At 37.2% G+C, this 15,431-nt stretch overlaps 1 protein-coding gene across 11 annotated transcripts in view; it reads right to left on the bottom strand.

The window, feature by feature from the left end:
• Positions 1-15,431, bottom strand: part of GRIA4 (glutamate ionotropic receptor AMPA type subunit 4) — a 219,464-nt gene that overhangs the window by 133,032 nt on the left and 71,001 nt on the right. For all 11 annotated transcript variants that reach the window (XM_066175756.1, XM_066175757.1, XM_066175763.1 and 8 more), the window contains exon 3: positions 13,742-13,981. In XM_066175756.1, coding sequence (XP_066031853.1) covers positions 13,742-13,981 — 240 coding nt within the window. The remainder of the gene's footprint in view (positions 1-13,741; positions 13,982-15,431) is intronic.

The following is a 15,431-nucleotide window of genomic DNA, read 5'->3' as shown; positions in this document are numbered from 1 at the left end:
TCAATGGCTAGAAAAATGCTGAGAGAAAAAACCTGGAGATGGTCCAGTGTGTAGTACATGTTTCATAAGTGTATGTGTAAGAAAGAGAGATAATCTTCTTCACAGTTCTTTCAGCAGGTGTTTATGCTTTTTGGCTTCGACAGCAATATTTTGTAGCTACACAGCAGACATGCAGAATAAGATTCCTTTCCACACTTGCAAAGAATAATTTCCTCTTATGTGACTTACAGCTGCTCCAGTCATTCATGGCTGATGTCCTCCTTCTCCAAATCAACACTATGAAAGTATTGCTGCTTCTGGAATTTACTAAGAAAAACATAATCTCCAAGTTGTGTCCATAAGAGAGTGACCAAGGTGTTCTATTGGCTTCCTTTAAAAGCTAAGGTAGATGCTCCCCTATGAACACAAACAGAAATGCCTCAGAAGAAATTCTATGTGCTGTTTTGATGCTAAGATGATTAAGAACCATTTAAAGAGCCTGAATAAGATAAGAATCAGTGTACAAGTAAAATTAAAACAATCCCTTCTCTCCCTAACAAATTTCACTTTGACAAAAGAAAATTTTCCTTCCCTTCTGATATGCAAAGAGATGTGAGGATGTCTGCAAGGACAAAGACAAAGACACTGTTTTCTCACTGTAGCTGAGGTCAACCCTTTTTTGAAATAACTGAAATAGCTCAGGTAGGTAACCACCTTTTAGTTAACCACTTCCTCATGTAATAGCTTGAGTGCAGCTCTACAAAAACTAAAACTGCTGAAGAAAAGGGTATCTGGGCTCTTACTATGGACAAAGCCAAAATTAGACCTGCCCCAGTAAGAAGACCTCTTGTAGGGACACATGGATTAATAAATCCTGCATGAGCACAAAGTATAGGAACTTTCCCGGGGAACAAAAAAGCTATATAACATTAGATGTTAAAATGCAGTGGCCCAATTCCTTCTCAGTACAGGATGCAGTCAGTAGGTTACGCTGAGCTGCTTTGAGGATCTGACCCCACATTTCCTTACGTGTGAAAATGTTTCTCACATCTCTGATGAATGATGGCATCTACACTAACTGCATTTTCTATTATCCCTGTTTCTGCATTTACTACAACCATTTTATGTTCAAAACTAATTAAAATATTGTTTACCTTCTTTAGTCTCCAGGTAACATTTACAATTAAAATACTGTGTACCCTCTTTTAGCCAGCTTGGATTTGAAGTGAAGTGTGTTTTTTAATAAAACTGTTATCACTTTATGCTAAAATAAATAGCAAAATGGCAGAGAAATACACGGTATTTCACATATTTTGGGTAGATTAGGTCAGTTATTCTGAAAGTGAAATGGACACTTCACACCAGCAATATTTTCCAGTGATCTCTAGCCTCATTAGGCATTCTCAGTACATCCAGAAGAGTAGTGTAAATAAAATACACTGTTTTCTGATGAGCTTTGATGAGCAGATGTTTGGGGGTTTTGTTGATTCATGTCTGGGATGTTTTTAAAACTTTTCTGCTTGTGCTCCATTTCCTGTTGAAGGAATTCAGAATGACCCAGATGAAAAGAGACAATTGTGACTGTGTCTGCCTGGATGTCGCCCAGGCCAGCAGCTGTGCAGTGGCCACCGCAACGTGCCTGACTTGCGGGAGGAGAAATTATGTAATTTTGTGTTTAGACTACTTGTGAATTCATCTTTTGGTACAGATGAAATACTGCACCTCTATGTATTTCCTATTATCACTTGTCTGGAAGCTTGGAAGTGCAGTTGAGATTACAAGATAATGCACTTGGTGAACCTCTCCTTTTGCTGTTCAGTGATTTACGCACATAAAAACCATAGACATTTTTAGCAGAAATAAAGTAAGTAAATAAAAATTGGAATTCTTTCTCATTCTAAAATGACTTAGACTAAACCCAAAAATAACTGATATCTAGTTTTGTTTTGGGTTTTTGGTTCTTATGTCTTTTGTTTCATTCAATCTGGAATGCTGATGCATTAAAATATACTGATAACTATTTGTTCACCCTGAGGCAAAACTGCAATTTTTTTCACCATGACAGCCACAGACTAATTTTAAGTCTTATTAATGTTTGGTTTTTCTAATTTTTCAAGCTAAAAACTGTGATAATTGTAAATAGCAGAGATGGATATAAATGACCTTGGGATGCTCCCAGACTCTGAAATAAGGGATAAGAACTGAAAATGGATGAAGCTTACTGGAATGTACTGATAGAACTGGAAAACGTGGCAAAAGGATTTGAAGGTGGTGTGGGAAAAAAGCCAATATAAACTATCAAGGAGGAAAAGAAAAGCAGCATCAAGCCAATAAATCTGGGCAAATATGTGAGAGCAGGAATGCAGAGGTAGATCCTGAGGTGATTCACAAGATAATGCAACTGAAAATAATTAAACCTCCCTGAAGCAGTGGAAATGTGAGCAGCAAAATAACTGAGTTTTGGGAGGCCCTACCAAACAGAGTTTCTGAAGGGACAGAAGATAAAGTTGCTGCCACAGATTTTGAACCGCAAGGGGATACTCTGATACAGAGGAGAATTGAAGTTCCTCTTCTCACAAGGGGGAATGAAGAGATCACGAGAGAAGGATGCATCAAGTGGGGGGGTTTAGAGGATGTTTCACAGAATAATAGAAGTCCTGTGCAGAAAGGCACACTGTGAACGTCACCCTTGGCTTCAGAACAGAGATTTTCATTCTGCCTCAAGATCAAGTGCATGTAGCTGCATTAGGAAATACCTGGCAGAACGCTTTGCTTATTTCAGAAACTGGATGTGAAATCAATCTAGCAAAAGGCAGAAACGAAAAGATCCACACAATGACTAACTGGTCTTTTAAAACACATTTATTAAACACTTCAGAAGAAGGATATTATTTTCTCAGTAAAACAATTACTTGATAGAATTGGCTGGGACATTTTTTTCCCTGACTCTACCCTTGAAAAACCAATATTAAAATGCTTTTCATGGGAAAAGGCTATTTTAGATGAGTTTCTTATTTTGAATTGTTTTAAAACAAACTAAGGGAGATGTTAAGACATACTAGTTGAAGGTTGTAAAAAAAGTTTGGCTTTAATATAATGCTTAATCAGAATGAAAATATAAATTAAAAAGAAAACATAATCAAATATTACTGCTGGAATATTTTTTCAGTAGCATGATTTAAATTTGTAAAATTGAATATTTTTGATATTTAAATGACTTCAGCTGTTCTGCAACCAGACAAAGCTAGGAGATATAGTTAATATTAGGCATATATATATATATATATATATATATGTAAAAGATAAAAATTCGTCCACACCATCAAAAGTAGATTCCACACAAAAATAAGTGATAGATCTGTGATTGGGATAGTCACTTGTGTTTAAGTGTCAGGTTCATAACCTGTTTTGTACTCTAAATGTAAACTGTTTATTATGTAAATTTGGCAAAGCTGCCTTATTTTTACTACCATTAGTTAAAGATTCTTAAAAGAGTTTTGAATAATTTAGATGTATTTGAACCCCTCCTTGAAGGATATCATTGAAGACAGAAATATCACAATGCCTTACTTTTATCAAGTTTACTAACATAGTAGCGTGTTTTCTTTCCACTTGATTTATTCATACATATCAAATCATTTTCTAAGGGGCATCTGCAAACACATTTCTCTGGTATGAGACACTTTTTGAATAGCACACTTTAAAAAAATGTTGCTTATTATTTTTCTGTGATTAATACTTCTTTAATATGTTATGCACTCTTGACATTTTTTAATTTAGTTTTCTTATTCTGAACTTACTACAGAGGAAATTTGGCTCCAATACTTTTTAAGAAATAAAAGCATGTATTTAGCACCTTCCCAAGCTCACTTTCCCATGCTGACTGGACTCACTCTTAGGAGAGGGATGATCTAGGATGCAAGTCCTTACTCTCAGGACAGTTTCTTTTTTTTTTTCCCAGTGAGAGGTTAACATAAAATGCATATTTTTTCCAGGGACCTACACTAGCAACCAGTTTTGTATTCATAACCCTTCTCTTTGGCGACACTTCCATCATTTTTTATGCCCAGATCTTGAAAACCACATTAAATGTTCTGCTTGCCACTTGTAGACAAAGTCACACTGGAACAAATGTATGCCCCTTGTCCAAAGGAAAACCTCCTGCAGCATCCAGGTGCGCATTAATATTAAAACCCACCAAGGTGGTAGTAGTACAAAAAAGGGACTTTGAGACCCCAGGATTAAAAGACCCTTTGGTAACTCTCTTTCCAATTGCAAAATGCTAAATACCTCAAACATGTATTGCAATTTTGGTAACAGAAGCAGCTGCTAATGCTGTTATCTGTAAGTACTAGTGCAGGAAATTCCCCGTACAGAGGCAGAAATAGAATCTGTAGCACTGTGATAAGCAGTCAATCATTTTAAAAGGATGTCTACACTTCAACCACCCATTTTGGAATTGACCAAAGACAGATTATTTGTATAAATATGTATGGAAATAGGATTCAGCTGTAATTTATGAGGGAACCACCTAAAATATATTTCATTTACAGGAAAAAAAGTCTCAGAATATTGAATATCTAAATACATTGGAATATGCTTTTTTACTAAAGCAGAAAATGTACCCATAAAATCACAGATTGCATAGATGATAGAATGACAGTTCAATCATCTGAATTAAGAATGTGCAACTCCAGAAATCTCTTATATACAAACACAGATTTACTCTAAAGCGGAATTACCTTTACATCCTACTCCAGCTCTGGAAAAGTAACTCACACTACACAAGGGATTGATGTCTCACAAATATGCCAAGGAGGGATCTTGAAGAATTAAATTAGCCCTATACATTTTGATTCTTTTTTAAACAATAGGTGCATAAAAAATGGAATAGTATGCATTGATATTTCTAAGTCTATATCTTGTTTATTTATTTTTATTTTTAAAAAGCCTGCTTTATACTCTCTTAAAACTTGGAACATTCATCTACACATAGATAATACTCTCAAAAGACAAGCTAATTTTTCTAACTAAAAATGCATTTAGAAACAACTTGGCACAAGTATTTGTTTTACATTCAGTATTAAACTGGCACCATGTCTAGTCTCTGGCAGCATTGACTATACTCCCCTTTGTTTGCTACCACTCTGAGCTCCAGCACTGAAGCCAACACCTGTGGCCATATAAAAGGCTACGTTCAGCAGCTGCAGGACTCGGATGTCCATACTGAAAGAAATTTCTAAAGCATAAGCATTTGGATGTGTGGCTGGCTTCCTCGTCTGAGTCTTTTCAAGGCCATCTTTGGCGGCCCACACTGCTGGGTGCTGTATCCATCGACTGTCTGCAGTGTTACCACTGACCAGGGTGTAGTGGTGACATAGCACAGCCTCACACTAACAAAAGATGCTCTTGATGATGCTGATGTAAGGCTGCCTTCACTGAAGGCAGTTTTTTGCAGGGTTTGTCAAACATGACACCACTGATACAGATATATGTAAAGAAGGGCAGGGTCTACCCTAAATATTAACATGAAAGCTAAACACTAGTGAACCATAACATTTCTGCTTAACACTTTGCTCTCTGACAGTAATTTGTTTGATCGACGGAAAATATGACCACAAGTCCAATCATTACATACATAAAACACCTCCTCTTATTTGGGATCGAGTAATAGTAAAATGAGAAACGTGCTCAGAGTTGCTATTTGAAATTCACAAGAGCAGCTGAACTTAATTCTATTATTCAGAAAATCTAGAACAAAAATGCTAGAAAAAGCATGAGCTTTTCTACAGAAAAAATGGTATGAAGTCACTTTTTTCTCAACTGCAGCATAATATCCCTGTGTGGAAAAGCTCTTAAGCAAACGGAAACAAACATTCAGATTTACAGACCATACTGTCCCTGCTCTCAAGTAAATACAGAATGTGTGCAAAAACCAGATAAAAATGACATGTTTTCATTTAAAGGAATGTACTACATATGCAGGTAACAACAAATTAACTGTTCTCAAATTCTCTGATATCATTAGAACAAGCCATTGGAAGTTGCAATGTTATTTACATTTGGATGTTGGAATATAAAAGCATATAGAAGTTACAGGGGTAATCTTGTATTACACATGTGCAAAACTGAGATAAATGCTACTGAGAAAAGAACTTAGCTCTAAGGATTCAACAACACTGTCACAAACAAATCATTAGAAAGGGCAGAGATGATTCACTGGCACGGCAACTTAAAAAGCAGTATTTGAAATTATCATGAGTCTCTTGTCTTCTCCATGGCAGCCACTAAGTCAGAATAACGGAAAGAAAATTCTTCAGATAGGAATGTAATAAGCAGCAGTTTATTTCATGCTTTAGGATTTATATATTTCTATGGCATTTGCATATTAGGCTGTTCTGAGTGTTCAGCCAGATGACCAAACACACAGAAAAGTTCTGATGCAGCATAGTTTGAGCCACATCTTACATGGAATACCAAGGTCAGGAGACTCACCTGTACACTTGATGATCAGCTTTTGACTCCAATATCTAAATTTTTGTTAATTTCAACCTTGATTTAATGTTCAATCATTTCAGTCAGCAAGAGGAACACTTTTGTTAAATGAAGCATTCTGAAAGCTCTTGAAAGATTTTTCACATGTAGTAAATTAAATGATGACCCTGCTGATGTACCAGTATTGCTTCTCTTTAGTGGTATGACAAGGGAAAGATGGAAAGTCACAGTATCATTACTAATGCTGATTTTAGGATCCTGCTGTGTTTTAGTTTCACGTGTGCATTTATTACCTGTATTTTCAAGCTGCTATCACCTGCTGAGAAGATGAGGATGAGCTGGCTTTTTGCTGGCGTAATTATTAATGAGCTAACACTAGCAAAATAAAATTTGCTGCAAGCCAATTACTGATGGATAAAGCACACTGCCCTATTTCATTAAAAACATGGAATTTACTGAGTACAGACAACAGTAGAGCATATGACAAACTTACTTCAGTTCTCTAAATTCACTAATATTTGACAAAACATTTTTTTTATGTTTTGTATGTTGGTTCAGATTGGCCTGCATTAAATGATAATATAACTTTGGTAAAAAAAAAACAAACACAGAGGTAGCTGGATCCCAGTATGTGTGACATGATTCACTGCTCACGCAAGAGTGTTTGCTGAAGACAAACAGCTTTTTATCAGATCTAGTGGGGAATATGGAAAAGTTCAAACCTGCAGACCGTGATGTTAGAGCAGTCTAAAGACTATGACAGCAGCTATTGGATGCTGTTTCTTTCATCAATATTTCTTCAATGTCACAACAACACTGATCTTTATTTCACAAAAGTTTGGTACAAAACTGCATGATGAAAGTAAGAACCTCCCCTTTTTTGTAGACCCTGTCATGAACTTATGTTTCTTATTTATTGACCAACATTTTGCCAAAGATCAGTAGGATGAAAGATCCACATAGTGGGACATTCCTACCAAATTCTTCCTGGTGATCGTAACGAAAAAGGGCCCAAGATCAAGTGGACGACTGCAATTGAACAAGGTCAGATTCCCAACATAATGTTCTTTACAATCCAAGACATAACTTGGTTTTTCAGGATTTCCTGTGATATTATTCTAGAAGTTTAAGGCAAGAGTGACGTAGGTTTGGGCTTAACAGTGCTATGCAGAATACAATTATAAGCAAAGGGCACCTGGTGTGAAAACCATCTATTTTCAGTATTGAGTTGTAAGGTCATCTGCAATTTGCTTTTTATTAGCAACATATGGTCCTTTTAACTTATTTCAAAATAAGAGCCTTGAATCAGTATTTTTATCCACATAACAGTGTAAGTTATATATTTATATCACTACTGACTTTAGTAAGCTTAGCTCTTTCAACGGAGGTATTGAAATAACTTTTCAACTTGCAATTATGTTCCCACTACTTTCACTAGAGACATTGAAAAATTTGTTCAGAAGTGCAATAAAAATATTAAGTAAAGCTTGAGGTAGGGCAAATTATTTCAGCACCTAAATGTCCAGCTAATGATAATTTAACTTTTTGAGTACCATTTTATAATGATAGTACTTCAACCTGATTTTACAGTGTTTTTATCTAGATCACTTAAAATATTTTAATTTGATTTTTGAATAATAGAACACAACAAATGTTTTACAAAGGCTGTATAATTGAATAGAAATAACATATTATTGAACGTTGCTCCATAGTAGAAAATTAAGAAAGTTATCTTTTCAGTGTCCCAAGTAGTGTGAAGAAGCCATTCCCAGTTTCCTAGAGGAATCATGGCAACTACATAAATAATCCTGAGGGGACATAAGAGATCATCTGAGGTGGACATAGCAAAGCCCATCACCACCAGATATTTACTACACTCTTCAAAACCTCTGAAGCAGTAGCAATTTTACCCTAGTGGTAAGAACTTCATCAGCTTATTCCAACCTGACTGAAACGTTTTTTTTCCTAGTAACACTTTAAATCTGCCTACATAATTCTATCTTGCCTACATCTCATCAGATACAAACAACTGATCTTTGCTCCTTAACAGTCCTACAATTAAAAAAAAATAAAATAAAATCTCCATTTGTAAAGCTTTTTTCTCATTGGTAATATCTTTTTTTGTTGTTTAGTTTGTTTGTTTTGGTTTGTTTGTTTTGTTTTTGGTTGTTTTTTTTTTTTTTTTAATAATCTTTCTTTTCAGTGGACCCCTGAAACTTGTATCTGTATGTGGTGGTCAGTGACCACAGTGCCAGCAATGGATCCTTGTGCTACATTTATACTGAAGGCCCTTGTTATTGCTGAAAACAGTGTGTGGTGCTTTAAAAGGGCAAGGAAAATTTTATTGAAAATGTTTGATGTTTTCTTGCACAGTGGAAATCTCAACATGTGACACAGCAGAGTGGCCAGCCGGGTGAGGGCAATATTCAGCCTTCATGTCTCACATGCAACATTCCTTTTTGAAATTTCAAAATAACATCTAATTTATTGGACACAGTATGGCTTTCTGTACTTACATTGTACTTATGGCTCACCACAACTTCTGAAATATATCCCGTGATATTAATTCTGAGACAGTTACTCCGCACTTTGATTCTGCCCTACTATATTTAGCCTTTATACCACTTTATCATATTTTACCTTCTTGAACTATCTATTTGGCAGATCACTTTGAACCCTGAACCCATTTGGACCACTCATACCTTGGCCAGGCTCATTAACACAAAGCCTTTCTCTGTGCTGTCATGCAAATTCAAAGACAAATCCTTTGCACCTCACTTGATACGTGCTCTTACTTTTAAAATATGTTATTCGCAAAAATTTGGGGGTTATGGTTTCTACTTTTCAGATTGCCATGCTATAGTTGAACCTCTATTTTTTATGTTTTTCTGTGAGAAAATCAAGCCTGAGGCAGTATCACTGGAGGTACTAATCAGGGATACACAAAATCTAATGGTTCCTGCTGAGCCACATGCTCTGCCAAAGCTGGAAATTAGATTAGCCTGATAAACTGATTGTAAATAAAATCCATAATCCCCCTCAAAATAAGAGGGAAAGCTTTAAATTTCCTGTACCATTATTTGCCTTCTCCAGACATCTTCTGTTCTCTTCTGGGACTCACTTATCCTCCACAAGTTCTTAGAGACAAAAGCCTAGAGATTGCTACTCTGTGTACTGTAGGATTAATTCTAACAGACCACTAGTACTTGTATAAACCTTCTGTCAGGTTTAGATTGTCATAGAACAGTTTCAACTTTAAAAGAGTTGCTATTAAAACACTGTCCAGAAATGTGGGAAAAGTGGATTTACGTTATGCATAGTGAGCTAATTTTCCTCATCTGCAGCCATGACAAGAGTTGGCTTTCTGAACATGTAATTAAAAGGTGTGGAGGGAAAGAAAAAAGTATTAACAAGGTACATAAGCAAGATCACACATGATGCCAATTTCTGTAGAATATAACTGTTTTACAGTCCTTGCCACTAGTGAACCAACTGCTAGGCCAGCTGGTAGCTCTACCCTTTGTGCTCCCCACTTTAGTCACAGTCAGGGATTGAGAGCTCTTGCTGGGAAACACAGCTGAATTCAAATGGACACTGACATTTTGTGAACGCAGTTTGCAGCTTGCTGGCTGCCATCCTCTCATGTGTGCCCATGCTGCTCTGCAGCCCCTCTGCCATCCTGGGACTCCTCAGCTCTGGGTAATCCCTGCAGTTTAACTAGCAACTTCAGCCATTCCAGCTCTCAATAAGGCTGCACATGGTGTGGAAAACTAACACTGACCTCTTGTAGGCCCAATTCTTGCACCACTCAAGTCTGTATTGGATATTGGCTGTGCTAGGTGAATGGCTGGACTTAACCTTAAGGGTCTTTTTCAACCGAAAAAATTCTATGATTTTATTCTTAAACAGCTTTGCACACATCACACAAGCTTCTCCAGCCTTCTTCTGTGGTTTCAGGGTCCAAATTTTTCTTTCTGGTGCCTGAAAATGTTGTCACCAACTAGTGAAATCACACTGCAGGCATACTTGTGCTAGGCCAAAAATCCCATGGATTTACAGATACACAGCTCCACTTGATTATATGCCTCTTTTTAAACTAAATACCTCTCAATCCAATAAAACAACATACATAAGTTGCAAGTTCTTCTGCTCTACTCAATTGGGTTTTTTTCACTTATTCCTCTTTAGAGATGACATCCAATATTACCTGAGCTCTTTATCCCTGCTGGACTTCCCTTTCCTCTGGGTATCTCAAAGAGGCATGGTTTTTGTTTCAGCCCTTTCCTACTATACTTTGCATAACTCAAATAAATGTACTTCAGCCTACTTTTTTCCTGTCCTTTCTGTGTTCCTGGCGCTTTGCTGTTACTATTAATTGTACTCAGCACCAGGCCATAATTAAACTGTTTTTAACCTGGAAGGAGGATAAGAGAAAGAGGAATGTATTGAAACAAAAGGACCCTTCAGGCTTTAGCCTTCTGTGTCACTCTTTACTTGCTCACTTTCCCCTGGTAAATAATGAGCTGAATTTTCCTTCATCTTTCTCTTAGGTTGAATGCCTCTTGCAAAACCTGCTCTTCTTTTCTATAACATCCCCTGCTAGATCCAATTAATTTTATATTTTTGCCGTTCTTCCTAGTATTTTCATTCTGTCACAGGACAGTGATTTTCCAGACTACGACTTTGCCAGAACATCAGAAAGGGAGATTTCACATAATAGCTGAAGCCACCACCTCCTCAGGGTTTGTGTGGTCCAAGACTGCTCTATGGTGTAACCTCAACTGTGGTATGTGGGAAGGACTTAGATGCAATAAAAGTATAGTCCTGGCCTAAACTGAAATATTAACATGGGTGGCTCCAGCCATAAGGACTGGGGTTCTGCAGGGAGCTTAGGGGCTGTCAAAAGAGAAGAATGGAATGTTACAACAGAGAAATCTACCTTGACAATAGGTTTTAATTGCTCATCCCCCAAGAGTGAGCAGCAACTGAGTCACATGCAACAGAACCAAGAAGCAAGCAGGACAGAAAGACTCGAAAGCAGGTCTGAAAACAACATTAATTATTCCATCACTGCTGCTGAAGGTTTGCCCAAGTGTTTTGTTATTCTACCTTTTGTGAAGGACTTCTGCCTCATACAATACTGACGGCTGCTAAATACTGCCTTCTTCACAGACAGCTACTGTGTCAGGCTGGAATTGAGGTTTATTGCTTACCTTCCCCCATAAGAGCTTATTCATAACTTCCCACTTCAACTGCAAAGATCAACTTGCAAGCTCAGCAACAAAATGCTGAGGGGGTTCACCTTCCTTCAGTTTGCTTCTGTGGGGCTGCTCAGAGAAACAGGGAGACATCTGGCATGTAAAGGAAGGATCTCTAACAAAAATCTAGACAAGATTAATTTCTGGCCTCACCAACAGTGATTCTATGACTCTATCAGTTACTCTGATAGTAAGGTGATGCTTTTTTTTAAAGTGTATCTCAGGTCCACTTTGAAATTTTGTCTTGTGCAAAGGTGGTGAAAATTTACTCAACAATTACGTGTCTTTACAGTACTCTTAATACCGGAAGACATGTTGAATCTTTTTTTCTCCGGCATGAAACTGCATCACAAGACCTATTCAGAATTTGAGAGACTACCCAAAGTAGCATCCCCTTAATCCATGATGGAAAATGTCATGTCTTTATCGAAGATGTGCTGATGAGTTCAGAGTGGCCGAGTTTAGTGCCATAAGAATTAATTATTAACCATGCTGTTACAGACTCTGTTCTGAAACTGTCCTTGGTGTGATATCACCTGCTTAAAAATGATGTCTCAATCTAATTAAGTGTGTGAATTTAGATGAGAAAGGTAACTGCAGGTTGTGCACTTCTTTACTTAACAATCTGTTGAACCTGTAAGACCACATCTCTAATTATGTGCTTGTTTTTTGGTTGCCCATAACTGTATCTTGAGTAGAAATACTTTAAAATTCTGCTAGTTTTTTCTCTTTCCAGTTACCAAATACATTCTATAATGCTTCCCAGAACTTCCTTTATGGGCCCAGCAAGTATTAAAAAAATATTGCATTAGAAACAACAAACAAGCAATTATGAAACAATACAAACTCTTTCATTTACTTCCATTGTTCATTTTGATTCAAATTCAGGTATTTAGGCAGCATATCAAGGTAAAAACTCACTAAAATGTAGTGCTTGTATATATGAGAAAATTAACTTCTATAGCCATAATCAAATAATTAAACAGATTTATTTAGGTCTGCGTAATTCCCTATTTCTTCTGTAGAGTAATTATACTGGAATAAAGCCATTTTAATTCTGGAATAGACTGTCCACATGGAGAACTATATTGAAACAGCTGTAGTAAAATAATTATTTGACTATAGCTATGCTGTTCGCTCCCCCACAGAAAGCAAGCCACCAACATAACAATCTTGCCTTTTTTGCAGAAGCTCAGTTATGCTGGCTCAGTTCTATTCCAAAAACAAAGACTTTGCCAGCAGAATGAACACAAAGCTCGGAAAACAGCTTTTACCTCTCAATTCCTCACTGAGTGGTGACACACAGTGATGCACTTACACGTTTTTATCACTTAAACAATTCTGAGATGTGTTGGGATGTGGAAGGGAGACTGGATGGAAAACACACCCTTTTCTGTATAACTCTATATTTTGTAAAAGTGTAGTCCCATCACAGAGGTAACTCCAGTTGAAAGGAGCAGAAGATGGGCTGCAGCAGCACTTCCTCCCACTGCTGGCCTCTGGATACCTCGTGCCTGGCAGGTATTGCCTCTCACCTCCACTACTCTGGCACTGCCTGAGGGCAGAGCCTTTGTCTGCCCTGACCTTCCAAAGTCTGGAGTTTGAGTCTCATTCTCATCTCAGCTTACACCAGTGCAGATGCAGAGAAGCAGCTGTTCCTCTCCACTTCTTCATACTGCTGTCACTTACGAAGTGAAGAGAGACTAGAACTGTAACATTCTGCTGATTGAACTGTGTTTTTGTTTCACTTCCATTAGTTTAAAGATTTTGGTATTCTAGACTTACAGCACAGGCTTTGGCTGATCGATTACTCACTAAGTGAATCCAATACCGAATTTTTGCAGGCTAAGGAGTTCTTCCTTCAGCCACACAGCAACCCAGTCAGAGATATTTCACCTCAAAGACCCTCTAAAATTTGGCTCCCCAAGCTCTCAATGGGACATAAAAGTTTACTGTTCTTGCAAAAGTCATTAGAACGATGAAGATGAGAAAGCTGGGTCACAACTCACCTCGGTCTGTGTCATAGAGGAAAACAAAGCGATTCCATTCATAGTGATCCAGCAGGCTCAGGAGGGCTCCCCGCAGGGACGGCCGCAGCTGCAGCACAAACTGGCTCTCCCCCTCCGTGGGGAAACTGGGCGTGATGAGGGAGATGTGCAAGGCGCTGCAGAATGAGGTCAAGGTATGTACTGATCTCTTATCATACAGTCCAAAAATGGCAAAAACTCCTCTAGAATACTGGGAGCAAACTGAAAGAAACAAACAAACAAACAGAGTTCAAGTAGAGAAAAAATCTGTAAACATGTACTTACACATTCCAATATCCCCAAATTTTTAATTTGAGTATTTGCAGTTCTGCCTGTGCAGTTACCTTCAATTTTCACCATGTGTTTTATTCTGGAAACCAATAAATAAACAGTCAAGTAATATTTCATGATTTTCTGATCCTATTTATAGAACACCAGAGTATCTATTGTGGTCTTGCTCTAAAATAAATGTAAAATAAATAAAGTGTTTTTGCATACTAGTGAAAAAAAAAATCAACATATACTGATGTAGCCATAGCTCTGCACAGTATCAGGTATCAAGCATTTCCGTTACCTTGAACTGAAAAATGTTCACATTCCAAAATGTGAAAATTATCAAAAAAATGTCACTGACCTTGTAAGTGAAATTTGGACATTTTGAATTGTAACAAGGTAAAACCTTTGCTCTCTTTTACGCAGGAAGCCCTTGTAGTACATTAAAACACTTCTAGAGATTGAGTAAAAACCTACTTCATGAATAATCTCCTTGACTTTAAGAGGGCAGTTTAAGTAAAATGCAGTAAGTCAATGTGATCTGACTTTTGCCCCAACCCTTTTATTTCTACTCTGTGCTAACTGAAAACTAGAAAACAAATGACCTGAATATATATTCTGAGTTTTGATTTGCTCTTGGACTAATTTAAGACATAGGGAAAGACTGCTATTGATTTAATCAGACTGGGTAAGGACTTTACTGATGTCTGCACAGAAAAGCATGCATATGGGTATTTTCTTGAGCAACTACTGCATTTCTATCAATTCATAAAGGGTCTAACGGAAAATATCCCATTTTTTTTTGAAGCACAAACCAAGTTATTAGAAACTGTGTCATCATTAATAGTGGTACCTCTCCCAGAATCACAGAAAATGGAGAAAGGAACAGTCAGTTAGGGAATGTGTCCTATGCTTTCCTCTCAATATTTCCTATGCTCTCCTGTTTCAGATCCTCTCTTCTCACAGTCCTCCTCTTCTCACATGTTGCCTAAACATGGGGAAACTTAAGACATCCTCCCACTAGCCTAGAGTTCCCAGTCATTCTGCATGTGCAGCACACTTAAGGTACAATGTACAACCTTAGCAAATTCAAATCACTCCAGCTTTAAGTTTTTAAAATTACATTTACCGAAAAAAGAACTGAAAATACAAACTGAGCATTTTTTTCCTAAGACTTGGGTGATCTACCCAGTTCTGATGCCAGAACTGGAGTAAGTAGCTTGAGGGTAGTTTTGTGATTTTATGTTCTCTACAGTTACAGCTCCCATCCTAATGATTTTTATAGCCAGATTTTATATCAATAAAGCTTTTTCAAAAGTTTTCTTCTTTTACCTAATTTACCTTACATACACACATCTCTTACAAAGCCTCTTAGTATTTTCTTTGCTGGATCACACAA

This window comes from Chamaea fasciata, unplaced genomic scaffold (assembly GCF_029207755.1).
Source record: "Chamaea fasciata isolate MVZ Bird 193981 ecotype frontalis unplaced genomic scaffold, bChaFas1.0.hap1 SCAF_2, whole genome shotgun sequence".
In the NCBI taxonomy this organism is placed as follows: domain Eukaryota; kingdom Metazoa; phylum Chordata; class Aves; order Passeriformes; family Sylviidae; genus Chamaea; species Chamaea fasciata.
This window is presented reverse-complemented; position numbering and strand designations above follow the sequence as displayed.